The 13,949-nt window shown below is 40.8% G+C and overlaps 1 protein-coding gene across 4 annotated transcripts in view; it reads left to right on the top strand.

Moving 5' to 3' along the window:
- Positions 1-9,103, top strand: part of LOC145352631 (uncharacterized) — a 142,751-nt gene extending 133,648 nt beyond the window's left edge. For all 4 annotated transcript variants that reach the window (XM_080202768.1, XM_080202769.1, XM_080202767.1 and 1 more), the window contains one exon: positions 1,717-9,103. In XM_080202768.1, coding sequence (XP_080058894.1) covers positions 1,717-1,785 — 69 coding nt within the window. In that variant the 3' untranslated portion in view covers positions 1,786-9,103. The remainder of the gene's footprint in view (positions 1-1,716) is intronic.
- Positions 9,104-13,949: the final 4,846 nt, after the last annotated feature.

Below are 13,949 nucleotides of genomic sequence, written 5' to 3'. Positions count from 1 at the left end.
AACTGGGCTCTCAGACAAGTATACATAGTGAAACAACATTCCAGAAAAAAAGGACTTACATTTATAAAGTGCTATTCACAACCACCAGATGTCTGAAAGCACTTTGCAATCAATTAAGTAATTCAAAATACAATCACTGTTATAATGTAGAACAGCTTATCATTATTCAGGACAAAGCAGTTTACTTATTGTCACCCCATCCATCACTTTAAACATGTGCTCCATCCAGCACAAACACACCATGACTGCAGTTTGTACCATCTACAAGATGTACTGTAATAGCTCACCAAGATTCCTTCAGCGGCACCTTCCAAACCCAACTCTAACGCTTAGAAGAACAAAGGCAGAAGGCACATGGGAAAACTGTCACCTGTAAGTTCCTCTCCAAGCCATACACCATCCTGACTTGGAATTATACCATCATTTCTTCATCGACACTAAGTTAAAACCCTGGAGCTCCCCACCCTCCCCCCCGAACAGCACTGTGGATGTATCTACACCACCAGGACTGCAGCAGTTCAGGAAGATAACTCACAACTATTTCAAAGGCAATTAGCGAAGGGCTGCAAATAGTCACATCCCTTGAGCAAATAACAAGTGTGGGATTTCCCAAAGTTGTGAAACATACTATATTAATGCAAGTTCTTTGTCTCCCTCCTTTGTGGAGGAGTTTCTGTATTGATTTTGGTGTGAAATTCAAATAGTTTGTTTTATTCATTCTCTATATATCACTTCTCATTTTCTCATATTTAACTAATGGCTGTTAGTTTAGTGTAACATACTGGTGCTGAATAATTTGTTTTAATAATTTAACTTTTAAGAATTTGAACAAAATTTTAATTTCAGTGGACCCAAATTAAATTAAATTGAATCTATACACGTTGAACTTTTAAGCAGTAATAAAATGAAACAAAAACATATTTCCGTAGACTTAATGTACAATTCAGATCTTTCTAATGGATATTATGGGGCATATTTTCACAGTTTGTGTTGCAGGTTGAGAACCAAACCCACCAGCACTGTGCATTGGAAAATTGCGGATGTTTTGCACGTAAATTTTACATCCATTAGAATTACCTTTTTTAAAAATTGTCAATTAGCTAAATTGTACCACGGTCACCTGGTAACTTCAACTCCCAGTCCAGGACTTAAGTATTTAATCTAGGGTAATAGGATAGTGCAGTACTGAGAGAGCGCTGCTTTGGATGAGAGCTCAGGATTTCTTCTGTTACCCTGACAGGATTTAACTCTTAGCCAACGCCAACATAGGATTAACTGATCATTTATTTCATTGCCATTTATGGGATCTCACTGTGAGAAAACTGGCAACCAAATTGCCTACTTATCTGCAGTAAGTACACCTAAAAATTAGTTAATTGGTTATGAAATGATTGGGATATTCTTAGGACATTCTTGGCCTTTTGGCTAAGTTTAAATGTTGGATCAAGCCCAAGATGGGGTGCAATGCCTCATCTTGTCAGCTTGGATCTGTTTGTCTCCCATGTGGGGACCTTGAATTGGTTTCATTTGGAATTTGAATTTGGTTTTTGGAGCAAGCAAGGAATGGATTTGGGTTTGTTCACTCTATTCTGAACATTGGCTTTGTAACTTTAAGAGCGGAGTAAAAAATTTAATTGCAAAATCTTATAAAATGTGTATCTATGATAGATGTGTGATAGTTCAAAGTACTGCTAATATCTTTGTTTGAAATTGCAGCCTAAAGATTTCACGAGCATGCAAGATCGGGTGATGCTATTAGCTGACAGTTCAGAAGATGAGTTTTAAGTATGAATAATGCTTCTTTGATGCAATACGATAGTCTGAAGCTGCACTGGAGTCAGGGGATATAGGATGCCACTGCTTTTTGCTACTTGCTGTTTCCCTTTCAAGTGCTTTTTATTTTAATAGTCTTCAGAAGTTATTAAGGTTGCCAACGTTATTTGTGATTTGATGTATGGTCTTGTTTGATAGAAATTTATTTCACAGGGGCAGTCTCTCATTTTGATTTCACTCTAAATTCATTCTGAAGGATTAGAATGACCAGATGTTATGTGATGATGTTGCTATAGCCAATAACTGCTTGGTTGCTGTAATTTCAAAACTGCAATTTTTTGCTTTTTGTGTCCAAAATTCTGTTAATGCTTTGGAGACCACGTTACTAAGAGATACGGTTTCCTTAAACAGTCTTTATCAAGTCGGTAATGGATTTGTAACAATGCTGAGCAAAAAAAATTCACAGAAGAAGCCAGAGACAACTGCATGAGCATGTTGCTGGTATCTATCAGAGGCAACATCAAATTATTCATTTCCTTTCAGAGTGGATAACCTTCAATAATGGAAGTGATAAGAATGAATGGAATTCGTTGCATAACAGGCAGGTTTGATTATTGGATTGCCTTGAATTCTGTGTAGATTTCAGGATGAATGTGCAATGTGGGTGTATCTACTCCACCGTAGAGCATTCGAATTGCTCCCTAACAGCTAAACCTTTGAGCTGCAACTTAGAAAGTTAGCTGCACTTTTACCAGGTTAACGATAAGTGTGGAGGCTCCTGGGATAATCTTTCCATTGCTTTCGTCCACTTTGTCACATGCGCACGCATGTATCCAATGTTGGCAAGATTCAAATACCCAAGTCTTCTTAGCACTGGAAAACTTGCATCTCATCAACAGAAAGGTACTGTGTTGGCATTTGTTAAAAAATAGTTTTTAGAACCATGGATAAAAATATGATGTCATAACAAATGAAATGCAACCTATTTGTCACTTTCTGCCAACAGCCATAATGTTCAGCAAACCCCCTGAATTTTAAAAAATAATTTTATTTCTCTTCACTAATTTTCTTTCTTAAAAATACTAAACCCCAGATACACTGCCAAGTTTGATATAAATTAGGTAGGAATGGGTAACAAGGTGAAATAAAAATAAAATGTCTCCTAAGTAAGGATGATTGTAATTTCTGCAGTTTAGATTTGATGGTGTTTGGACTTTTAATGAATCAGCTAGATAAATACATGCATTACGAACAGAAAAGAATGTTTTGTCTGATTACATTTTCACTGTCTTACCATAGTAATGCAGATATCAAGATGTCTTCAAGCAGATATGGTACTAACTGACTGGTAACTAGCTGCAGAAATAGCTACAAAGCTTGTGGCCGGAAAGTTAAAATGATGTCTCGTGGAAGGTTGCATGACTCTGGTTTCTTGGTAGATAGTTGCTCCTTGGCTGTGATGTGGTAGGTAGACACCCTTGTTTCATTGTCAGTTTAGTGCACTTGAAACTGAAATAATCATCATTGGATTTCCAAACTCACTTCACTCTTACAAAGTAATTCATTTTGTGAAATATTTGAGATATTTTGATACAATAAGGTGCCATTTATATACAAGTATATCTTGTGGGAATGTATCCAGCTACCTAGCTAACAATCTGCTGATCCATCCTTGGACTGTTTATGGGGAAACACATTGGGAATTGGAGAATAGCTTTTGCATTCCAATTGAAATTAAATTGAGAATGGCTGGGGATGAAGGCAACGCTGGAAGACACATAGGCTGGAACTTATCGGCCATTCATGCTGGTGGGATCTTCTAGTCCAGCTGACGGTGCACCCCTGCCGTGGGTCTCCCAGCCGGGAAGGGGGTGGATTCAATGGGAAATTCCATTAACAATGGCAGGAACTAAGGATCATTGAGTACATTGCTTGAATGCAGTTTTCTGGGTTAGTTCATTACCATAGATCTCAGTTCCAAGTGCAGCTATTGGGGAATAGAATGTATAATTATGATTCAGGTCAATTTAAAATAAATGGACTTTTAAGTGGGAGCTCAGGGAGACTGAAATTCTTGGACTCGGTGGAAAGCTTCATAAGTTTTTGAACTCATTGGGCGGGATATTCTGACCTCGCTCACCCCAAAAACCAGAAAATCCCACCTGAAGTCAACGGACTTTTCCATGGTCCACCCTCACCTGCACTGATTCCCATGGCGGGCAGGATGGTAAAGTTCCAGCTATTGTAGTCTGGACCAAGGCTGAACGGGAAAGAAATAACAGACAGAAAGATATGCACATGTCTTGCATTCAGGTTGAAATGATGTGATTACAATTTTATTTAAATATTGTAGTCATCCTGTTTTAGGTATGAAGTGTATACCTAAACATTTAGGTATACACAACATTTAGTATCGCAAATGTGTATGATTTGAAATGTGTTTTCATTTATTCTTTCATGGGATGTGGGCATCACTGGCTAGGCCAGCGTTAGTTGCCTATCCCCAACTGCCTTTGAGAATGTGGTGCTGAGCGACTGTCTTGAAGTCATGCTGTCCATGGGGTGTAGGAATATGGGAAGCATTGCTGGGAGGGGAGCACCAAGATTTCGACCCGGCGACAGTGAAGGGTTTTATTAATTGGAAAATCTATCCTATGGGACCAAAAGAAACCCATTCTGGAAATGCAGGAAGATGCTCTGAGGAATTGGCTTCATTCAAATCAGACTGGTACCAGTGGATGAGCATATAAACTAGTGAGACAGGGGATGTGGTAGTTAACAGGACTAGAATCAAAGGAAGTTAGTGACATCAGTAGCTGAAAGATCAAATTAGGACAGGAATATTTTGAACAATTACATGTTTTTTATATGAATGCCAAGAAGGATGAGGAATAGAAGTCTGGAGTTAGAGATATATTCATACTAATATTAGTGACACCTTAACAAAGATGCTAGCAACAACAGATAGCACAGATCTGGAGCTGAGAAGGTGTGAAACCCTTCATAAGATTAATCTTCTGTAGCGAGGTGGAGCAATTGCATAACTGCAAATAAATGATACAATAATTAGAAAAATAATGGATTTGTTAGTAGAAAAAGATATATATTTATTTAGTGCCTTTTAATGTAATAAAATGTTCCAAGACATTTCAGTTTTAAAGTAAATTAATTACCCATTAAGATAAGGTGCTACTAAAGCAGATGATTAAAAGCTTTGTCAAAATTGTAATGTGCTTCTTAAAGGACGATTGAGAGGTTGGGAGTCACAGGGAGGACATTCTGATGCCTAAAAATCAGGGTTATTCAAGAGACCAGAATTGGAGGATTGCAGATATCTCTGTGGGTTGTTGGACTTGAGGACATTACAGAAGTAGGGAGAGACAAGGCCATGGAGGGATTTGAAAGCAGGAATGAGAATTTTAACATCAAGACATGGCTTGTCTGGGAGCTACAGTAGATCAATGAGCGCAGGGTGATTGGCAGTACTACCTCCAACTTCTGTCTGTTGTGCATGGCTGGCTTATTGACAACACGTTCCCGTTAAGAATGATCCATGGCTGTGGCATGCACGTTTCTTAAAGGGAAGGTTATTTGTGCATGGTTTGTTTTCCCTTTGTGGCATATTCCTAATTGCTCTTGGCTGTACATCCACAAAGCTAGGTATTAACATTGGTGATGGTGACTTGGTGCGAATTGATGTGTGGCCTCGAGTTTGCAAAGGATAGAGTGTTGGAGGCCAGCCAGGAGTGCACTGGAACAGTTAAGTCCAAAGGAAACAAAGAAATGGATGAAGCTTGTTGCAGCAAATGACATGAGACTGGAGCAAATTGTGCAGTATTTTGTAGCTGGGATCAGACGGTTTTAACAATGATGGGAATATGTAGTGGGAAGCTCATTATACAGATATAAACATCACCAAATTTATTAACCCAAGAGCACACAAGAAATAGAAGCGGGAGTTGGCCACCAGGCCCATCAAGCCTGCTCCACAATTCAATATGGTCACGGCTGATCTATGCCAGCCTCAACTCATTTTCTGTGCCATTTCCCCATTGCCCTCTATTTCTCGATCTATCAAACATTTATCCACCTCCACGTTGAAAACTTCTAATAATTCAGCCTCCTCCACCCTTTTAGGAATTCCAGAATTTCACCGCCCTCTGTGAGAAGAAATTTTGACGCACCTCACTTTTAAATGATCAGTTCTTTATCTTGTAGTTCTATCCCATTGGTTGAGACTCTTCCACTAATGAAAACATTTCACCATCTGTGCTGCCAAGCCCTCTCAGGATCTTACATGTTTGAATAAGGTCACCCCTCACTTTTCTAAACTCCAAGGAATACAGACCCAGACTATTTAGTCTTCCTTGATAGAACAACCCTCCCACCCATGGAATTAGCCTGGTGAGTTTCCTTTGGACTGCCTTCAATGTTACTCTATCCTTTCTTAGGTAAGGGCACCAAAACTATTCCAGGTGAAGCCTTCCCAACACCCTGTACAATTTCAACTAAACTTACCTATTTTTAAACTCCAACCCCTTTGCAATAAAGGCCAAGATGCTGTTTGCTTGTTGGACCTGCCTGCTAGCTTCTTCTGATTGATGCACTCGAACACCTAGATCCCTCTGTACTTCACTGACTGCAGTCTCTCTCCATTTAGATAATAATTTGCCTTTTGATACCTCCTACTGAAGTGCATGACCTCACACTTCCTCACATTAAACTCCATTTGCCGGGTTTTTGCCCAGTCACCTGTCATCTATTTCTTGTTGCAGAATCACAATGTTCTCATTACAATATGCCCTAATCTATCTTGGTATCATTGGCAAATGTGGAAATTTTCCATTCTGCACCTTCCTCATTAACTTAAGTAGTGAACAATTGTGGGCTGAGAACTGGTCCCTGCAGTGCTCCACTAGTTACATCTTTGCACTGTGAAAAGGACCCATTTATTCCAACTCTGTTTTCTATGTGACAGCCAGTTTTCAATTCATGCTAACACACTTCCTCCAATTCCATGGGCTTTTACTTAATGCACCAGCCTCTTACCCAGCACCTTGTCAAATGTCTTTTGGAAATCCAAACTCACCACATCTGCACTTTCCCCTCAATCTACTCTCCCTTTTGCATCTTCAAAGATTTTGAACAAATGTGTTTCCTTTGGTAAACCATGTTGACTAGGTTTGATAATATTCAGTTTTCCTAAATGATTAGCCATTTCCTCTTAATTGTTGACTCCAGCATCTTGCCAATTATAGGTGTTAAACTAACTGGCCCATAATTCCCTGCCTTCTGCCTTTCTTCCTTTTTGAACAAAGGCATCACATTGGCTGTTTTCCAGTTTTCTGGTACCCCCCGGAATCTAGCGAGTTACAAAAATTTCAACCTATAGGGCCACTATCCCTGCAGCCACTTCCATTAAAACCCTAGTGTGAGTTCATTGGGTCTTAGCGACTTGTCCACCTTTAGCCCCTTGAGTTTCTCTAAGACTCTAACCTTTGTGATTCGGATTTTTGTAAGATCTGCCATGCTATTTGAAAAAAGTTAATCTGGTCCCTTAGGGATATTTGCCATCTGGCTATTATTAACAGTCTGGTTTGAATTGAAGGTTGAAACAAGATGCATAGAACTTTGTGAAAGCAGGGAAACATTAATTTGTAACTGATTTAGACACATGGGCTGAAATGTTATGGAGCCTTTAGGGATACTCTAGGAGACAGACTGGCAAAATGGTACAGGATGGCAAGAGTGACATGTTTCAGTAGAGTCACTTAAACTGCCAGTTAAGAAATATGCCTCTTGTTGCTTTCACTGGCATTTGAGGGAGGGGCCCAGAGCTGTGGGGGGAGATGACCAGCCTCACAGGGGGCTCCGGGTAGTGTGAAAATAGTGTGTTGGGTCAGCATGCTGTCATATTCTTGTCTCCAAATGAGAGACAACAGTGGCTGGCTGGCAGTGGTGGTTAGTCAATTAGGACAACTAAGGGACCAAAATTGGGAGCAAATTGGTGATGCCACTGGTATTGTCCTGACATCAGACTGGTTCCCCACCAAGACGAGATCCTGGCAGCTATGTGGTGGCAATCTCCAACCACAGGTTGGGGGTCCAGATAAAACTCCTGTAACTCCAGCTTGCCATATTCCAGTGCCAGGAATGCCAGTCGGTCATTCCTGCCATCCTTTGGAGTGATCTCTTGCCATGATGGTCTGACAGCTGTGGCCACATTAACTTTCAATAATTTGCGAAGTCTTCAGAGGTTGCCTTCATCTTAAAGCGTCCTTGCAATTTCCCACCTATATTGACAATGCTGACTTTTCCTGGTGAGGGCTGCTGGCAGCCCAAAGCTCTGATTGACCCGCCCAAGTGCACAGACCATCCACCATTCTTAACTGGACCTCAACATTGGGACTAAATGGGGGTCCTGAGCTTTCCAATGATTCCAATAGTGGCCACTGACACCTTTTAGAGATGGCCTCTTAATGGCCACCTTCACACTCGCCACCCTAATAAGGGGGTGATTTCCCAGAACTAAAGGTTCAAGCAGAAGGTGCACAGTTATGTCTGAGAGAGGTGGGTGCTGATAGGCCAGGCAGGTGAACATGAAGCCTCTCAACATGGAGCCGCCCTTGGGGTGCCTGGCCAGAATTTGTGAAATAAGGAGGCTAGAAGCCAGTAGAGTAATTGGATTTGAGTCAAACCATCTCTATAGAACATGTGACAGATAATGCAGTGGCCTTTCATCTCTGCTGTCCCATCATTGGGCCAGTATAGCTTCCAGCACCACTGGCCTTTCCGCTTGTTGCCAGCAGGGTGCCTCATTTGCACTGGCAGCTTCAGCAGAGGGCAAGGGCTCCTTCACTAATGGCAAAAGACTGGCACTGTCGCGACGTGGCCACTAAGCGGGCTGTTTATACATAAGCGTTGTGCCAATTAGCTGTTGCCTCTGTGGAATGTGCAGCCAGCCCTGCTCCCAGCTCAACCCTTGGAAAGTCCTCCAGGGGCAGGAAGGAGCTGGAAAACCAGCCAACGTGGCTGCCCCATTGTTTTCCTGAACTCCAACCCCATCATCACAGGGCTGATAAAATCCTGTCCTAAAACAGTGAAATTTCCTGTGAACTATTAAGGTGATGGAACAGAAATTCAGGACCTTAATCCAAATTATTCCATTGCTGTAACTAATGGCCTTCTTTGGTTTTGGCAACCCCAGCAGCAGCAGAACGCAGAGTGGAATATTGTGGTAAATTAAACAAACAGGACAAAAGGTGGTGGTGGCGACAGCACTACAAAATCTGCAGAGCTGGAAGTTTAAATTTATTTATTAGTTTCACGAGTAGGCTTACATTAACACTGCAGTGAAGTCACTGTGAAAATCCCCTAGTTGCCACACGCTGGCAGCTGTTCAGGTATACTGAGGGAGATTTTAGGATGGCCAATCCTCAATACTGTAAAGATTTTTTTATTTATCCCTATTCTAACAACTTTCACTGTGGTTTCTACACTGATATTTACCCTTTTGTGACCACTCAGTCTATTGATAAAGTTACTTGTTAGTCTCATGGTATTTAAACAAGATTTATATTAAATGCTACTCTGAATAAATTATCATTATATTGGAACGGAATTCTGTTCTTGACTATTTATTATTGTAGGCGGCACAATGGCACACACAGCGCAAGGGACCCGGGTTTGTTTCCCGGCTCGGGTCACTGTCTGTGTGTGGAGGCCGCACATTCTCCCCATGTCTGTGTGGGTTTCCTCCTGGTGCTCTGGTTTCCTCCCATGGTCCAAGAAACGTGCTGGTTAGATGCTTTGGCCATACTAAGATTTTCCCTCGATGTACCCAAACAGCTGCTGGAGTGTGGCGACTAGGGGATTTTCACAGTAACTTCATTGCAGTGTTAATGCAAACCTACTCATGATACAAATAAATAAATTCAAAAAACTTCAAGTTTTGCGTGGTAAATGAAAAGAGATGGTAGACTGCTACTTGTGACCAATTTCCTCAGGGATGCTTCTGCGCTGTCAGTGTGTTGGGGGCAGCGTTGTGGCTCATTGGTTAGCAGTGCTGCCTCACAGCTCCCAGGACCTGGGTTCAATTCCTGGCTTGGGTCACTGCCTATGTGGAGTTTGTACATTCTCCCAGTGTCTGCGTGGATTTTCTCTGGGTGCTCTGCTTTCCTCCCACATTCCAAAGATATGCAGGTTAGGTTGTTTGGCCATGCTAAATTGCCCTTTAGTTAGTATCCGAGGATTTGTAGGTTGGAGGAATTAGTGAGGCAAATATGTGGGGTTATAGGGATAGAGCCTGGGTGGGATCGTTGTCGGTGCAGACTCAATGGGCAGAGTGGCCTCCTTCTGCACTCTAGGGTTCTATGATTTCTGTGCAGGGAAATTAAGGTTTCATTGTGATTTTGGTGATGTTAAGGCAAAGGATCGGGAACAGACCCAAGGCAATTCCTGGCCACTTTTTGTGTCATTCCCAGTTTACAAACTGGGGAGAAGGGAAGTGAAGAAGTTGAATCTAGAGGTTCCTATGACTGTGCTTAGTAATTCCTTCTTCCTTTAATTGACCTTAGTTTCTGATTAGAGTCAATGTTTTGCTTTGATATGGTTACCAAATGGTTCACTGATTTGATAAAGACTGTTTAACCGGTTTAAAAAAAATCAATACTTGTTCATAGTCTATGTACAGAGAATAACTATTTCATAAACCCGTTCAGCATGATGTGGCCTGATTTTAAAAAATGCTATTGCACTCCATCAACAAATGAATGTAATGGTGGTTCCAGCAAATCCAGCATAAAAATTGAGGTTCAATGCCCAGTTGATGTTACAAATCCTCATGTCCTGCCTTTTGCAAGTCATTTTGTGTGAGGACTGATTGTAGAATGATGTTCTTTGTGCAATTAAACTATTATAATTTTAACCAGAAGAAGTTACTGATGTAATTGTGGAATGTGATATTTAATTTGATTAAAATCTAATGAAACAAAATCTGTGGTCTCATTTTCAGTTCATAATTGCGTTCGGGGCTTTGTGACTTATAATGGAGAAAAGTTCATATTTGTTCGTTGATGTCTGCGAGGTGTTTGATTCTCCATAAAAAAATCTTTGTTTAAATTAATTACAGAGATGTTGATTTGTGGTTGGGCGATGATAGCAAAGCAGGATTTATTGCTCAACTCTACTTCCCCCAAAGACAGTCAGAGACAACCTGATAAACAAGTGTAGTCGAGACTCGGTTCCTTTCCCTGAACATCATGAGGGAACAGTTATTGTTGCAACAGTTCAGCAGCTTTCAAGGTCATCTTTTTGATGCCATATTGAATTGAATCATGCAGTGGTCCGCAATGGAATCTCTAGGCTACTGGTCAACACCATAACCAGTACAACTTAAAAAATGAAATTATTCTCAGCCTATAGCTTAATGGACCTTGTTTTAACAAAATGTAGCAATGATGGATTATTGCGTGATTCAGTTAATATTCCTTTCCGTTGTAGTACTTGCACCATTAACACACACCACCAATTTAACTGGCTCTTCCATTGCACAAGACAGTTACCATTTTATTGCTGTAATTGAAAAGTCAGTCTTGTCCAAAATTTATATTTTTTGGGGTGGGGGGGCGGGGGGGAGGGTAAGGGTGCATAACATCTTCAATTTAAACATTCAAATTTCTGCTGCACACGTTTTGCATTACAGAATCCACTCTCAGTGATCACTGGACGACTGTAAGTCAGATCCGAATGATTTCTTAGTTCTTTATCTCTTCCATTTCAATTTTCACCAACATGATTAGATTTCTGTTCTCTGGGAATAGAACTTAACCTTTGCAAACTGTGAGAGGACTTGCAGAGTGCATTAGTGATGAACTAAGATTGAGGGCCTAGTAGTAATCCATTTTCAATATTGCTGCTAGGTAGAAAATTGACCTCCTGCAGGCAGTAACTTTGACCCCAGTTGCAGCACAAAAAAAATCCTTTCTGTCTTTCTCTATAATTATATGGGGCAAAAAGCTATTATTAGCAATAAACCACCTTCAGAATTAAAGTTAGTGGTACCATAATGCTAACCATCATTGCACACAGGTACCTATACATGTACTTTGAACACAGATCTTTTCTCTTGATGTAAATCAATAGTGGTTCAGTAATGAAAATACAATAACCTTTACTTCATCATCGGCTATCAAAATTGGTTTGATTCAAATTGCATTAAGCAAAGTAATCTTCAAAGATGGAACACATTTGTGTTATTGATTGCAAGGTGACAGGTAGAAATTCAGATTAGAAGTCAGATTCTCTCTTGTATTAAACAAACTTCTAATTGTAAATGACTGGTTATCAAAAACTATGTGTGATAATTGGAGAGTATTAGTGCAAAATACAGGAGCAGCTTTCTGCTGTTATATAATCAAATCCCTGTAAAATACCTCCAATTACCAGTAACTATCCAGCATAGTAAAACGCTACTACTGCTCATGTTTGGGTTTGTGGAATTGGCTCTGGTATCCTGATCAGCAAACAGATTTTATTCCAAAATAAAACAACTACACTCGCAAGAGTAATACCTGATTTAATGAGAGATATTGCCTATTAAACAGAGCCACCAGATAGATCTTTTCTACATACCCAGAATGGAGTAAGTACGAAAAACTTTGGGACCTGTTATAGTGCAGTATTACAGTTTTGGATCCTTTTGCACCAATTCCTCGCTCAGCTGGTTTTGCTGAACCGCTTTTTCCTTGGTGTCATCTTCCTGCTGCTTTGCAGTGTGGGCAGGTCCTGAGATGAACAGATATCAGACACATGTCGCTTCTATTGGATTAAACCTAGTTTCATGGATTTCTTTGTCACTAGAATTGAGATGGTTTAATCGGTTGCTTCTGCCGAGTCCCTATTTTCCACCAACCCGTCTGGCCAAACTTCATTTAGTGCTCCTCCTTGCCCTAGCCCTGAACTTGCATCTTGCTGTAGTTTCATTCCTATCTTATGTCCTTTCTGAGTTTAGCTTTGCCATGAGACCTGTACTAACTTCAACAAGGCCCATGAGGTTGGGCTCTTGGAGTATGAGTTCCCTGATTGAGGCCATAATTGCCTGCTCAATCAGGGAGTCTCACCTGAATATAAATATGGGAGCGTCAGGTCTTCTGGATTTTGACTTTGTACCTGAAGCACTCTTAGGAGTGGAACTGAGTTTGTAAACAAAAGGGAATCTCGTGAAGGAACACTGGCCTCTGAGGATTTATTTCAACACCTGCACAATGTTCACTCTATTCTACTGTCACTATACTGCTAATCATCCAACTTCCCCTCCTGGTCCCCATGTTAGCCAACATTGCTCATGGTTCTCTCTCTCTTCAGGTGTTGTCCTTCCCTTTAAATCTGTTGTCATCATCGCTCTCAAAACAAACAAACCTTTGACCCCCATTACAACTCCTGCCCCAGCTCAAATCTCCCTTTCCTCTCCAAAACCCTTCAAGATGCTGCCTTCCAAATCTGTTATCTTTACTAGAATTAGGGAGCTTTATCGAATATTGCTGATCCTTTATTAGGGTTCATATTCTGTTCATTTATAATGAAGTCACTGGAAAATCAGCATCCCAGCCAGATCAGATGGCTGTTGGATTTAGAGTCCAGAAATGTGCCCAACTGCACTCATCACATGGTATTTTCACAATTCCAGGCGTATCTGATGTTGCTTTCGGTGATGTTTAGAGGTTTTTCAGTCCAGAACTCCAGGGGGAATTACCCGCCACATGTTTCGTGACAGCAGGAATGTCGAGTCCCTCCGTTGTCAACAGTTTTTCCCGTTGAACACACCTCTCGCTGCTGACGGCTGGACTGGAAAACCCTGCTAGTGTGAACAGCCGGAAAATCTCACCTTTCATCTTTGAATCTCTCCAAACAAAATTCCACCCCTGCCACAGTACCAGAGTGGCTCTTATCAATGTTCTAAACAACATCCTATTTGACTGTGACAAAGGTAAACTTTCCATTCTCGATCATCTGTAACCTTTGACATGGCTGACCACACAATCCTCCAGTGTCTTTCCATTACAATCCAGCTAGGTGGGACTGCACTTGCCTGATTCCATTTGCAGAAATTTCCAAATCTTAAAGGAATTCCAGCTTTCCATTTATGGAATTCTGCCTTTTGGAGTGTTTTCCTGACC

Source organism: Carcharhinus amblyrhynchos, chromosome 14, assembly GCF_965287045.1.
Source record: "Carcharhinus amblyrhynchos chromosome 14, sCarAmb.v2.hapA, whole genome shotgun sequence".
In the NCBI taxonomy this organism is placed as follows: domain Eukaryota; kingdom Metazoa; phylum Chordata; class Chondrichthyes; order Carcharhiniformes; family Carcharhinidae; genus Carcharhinus; species Carcharhinus amblyrhynchos.
The sequence above is the reverse complement of the archived record's forward strand: the minus strand, read 5'-3'. Positions and strand labels throughout refer to the sequence as shown.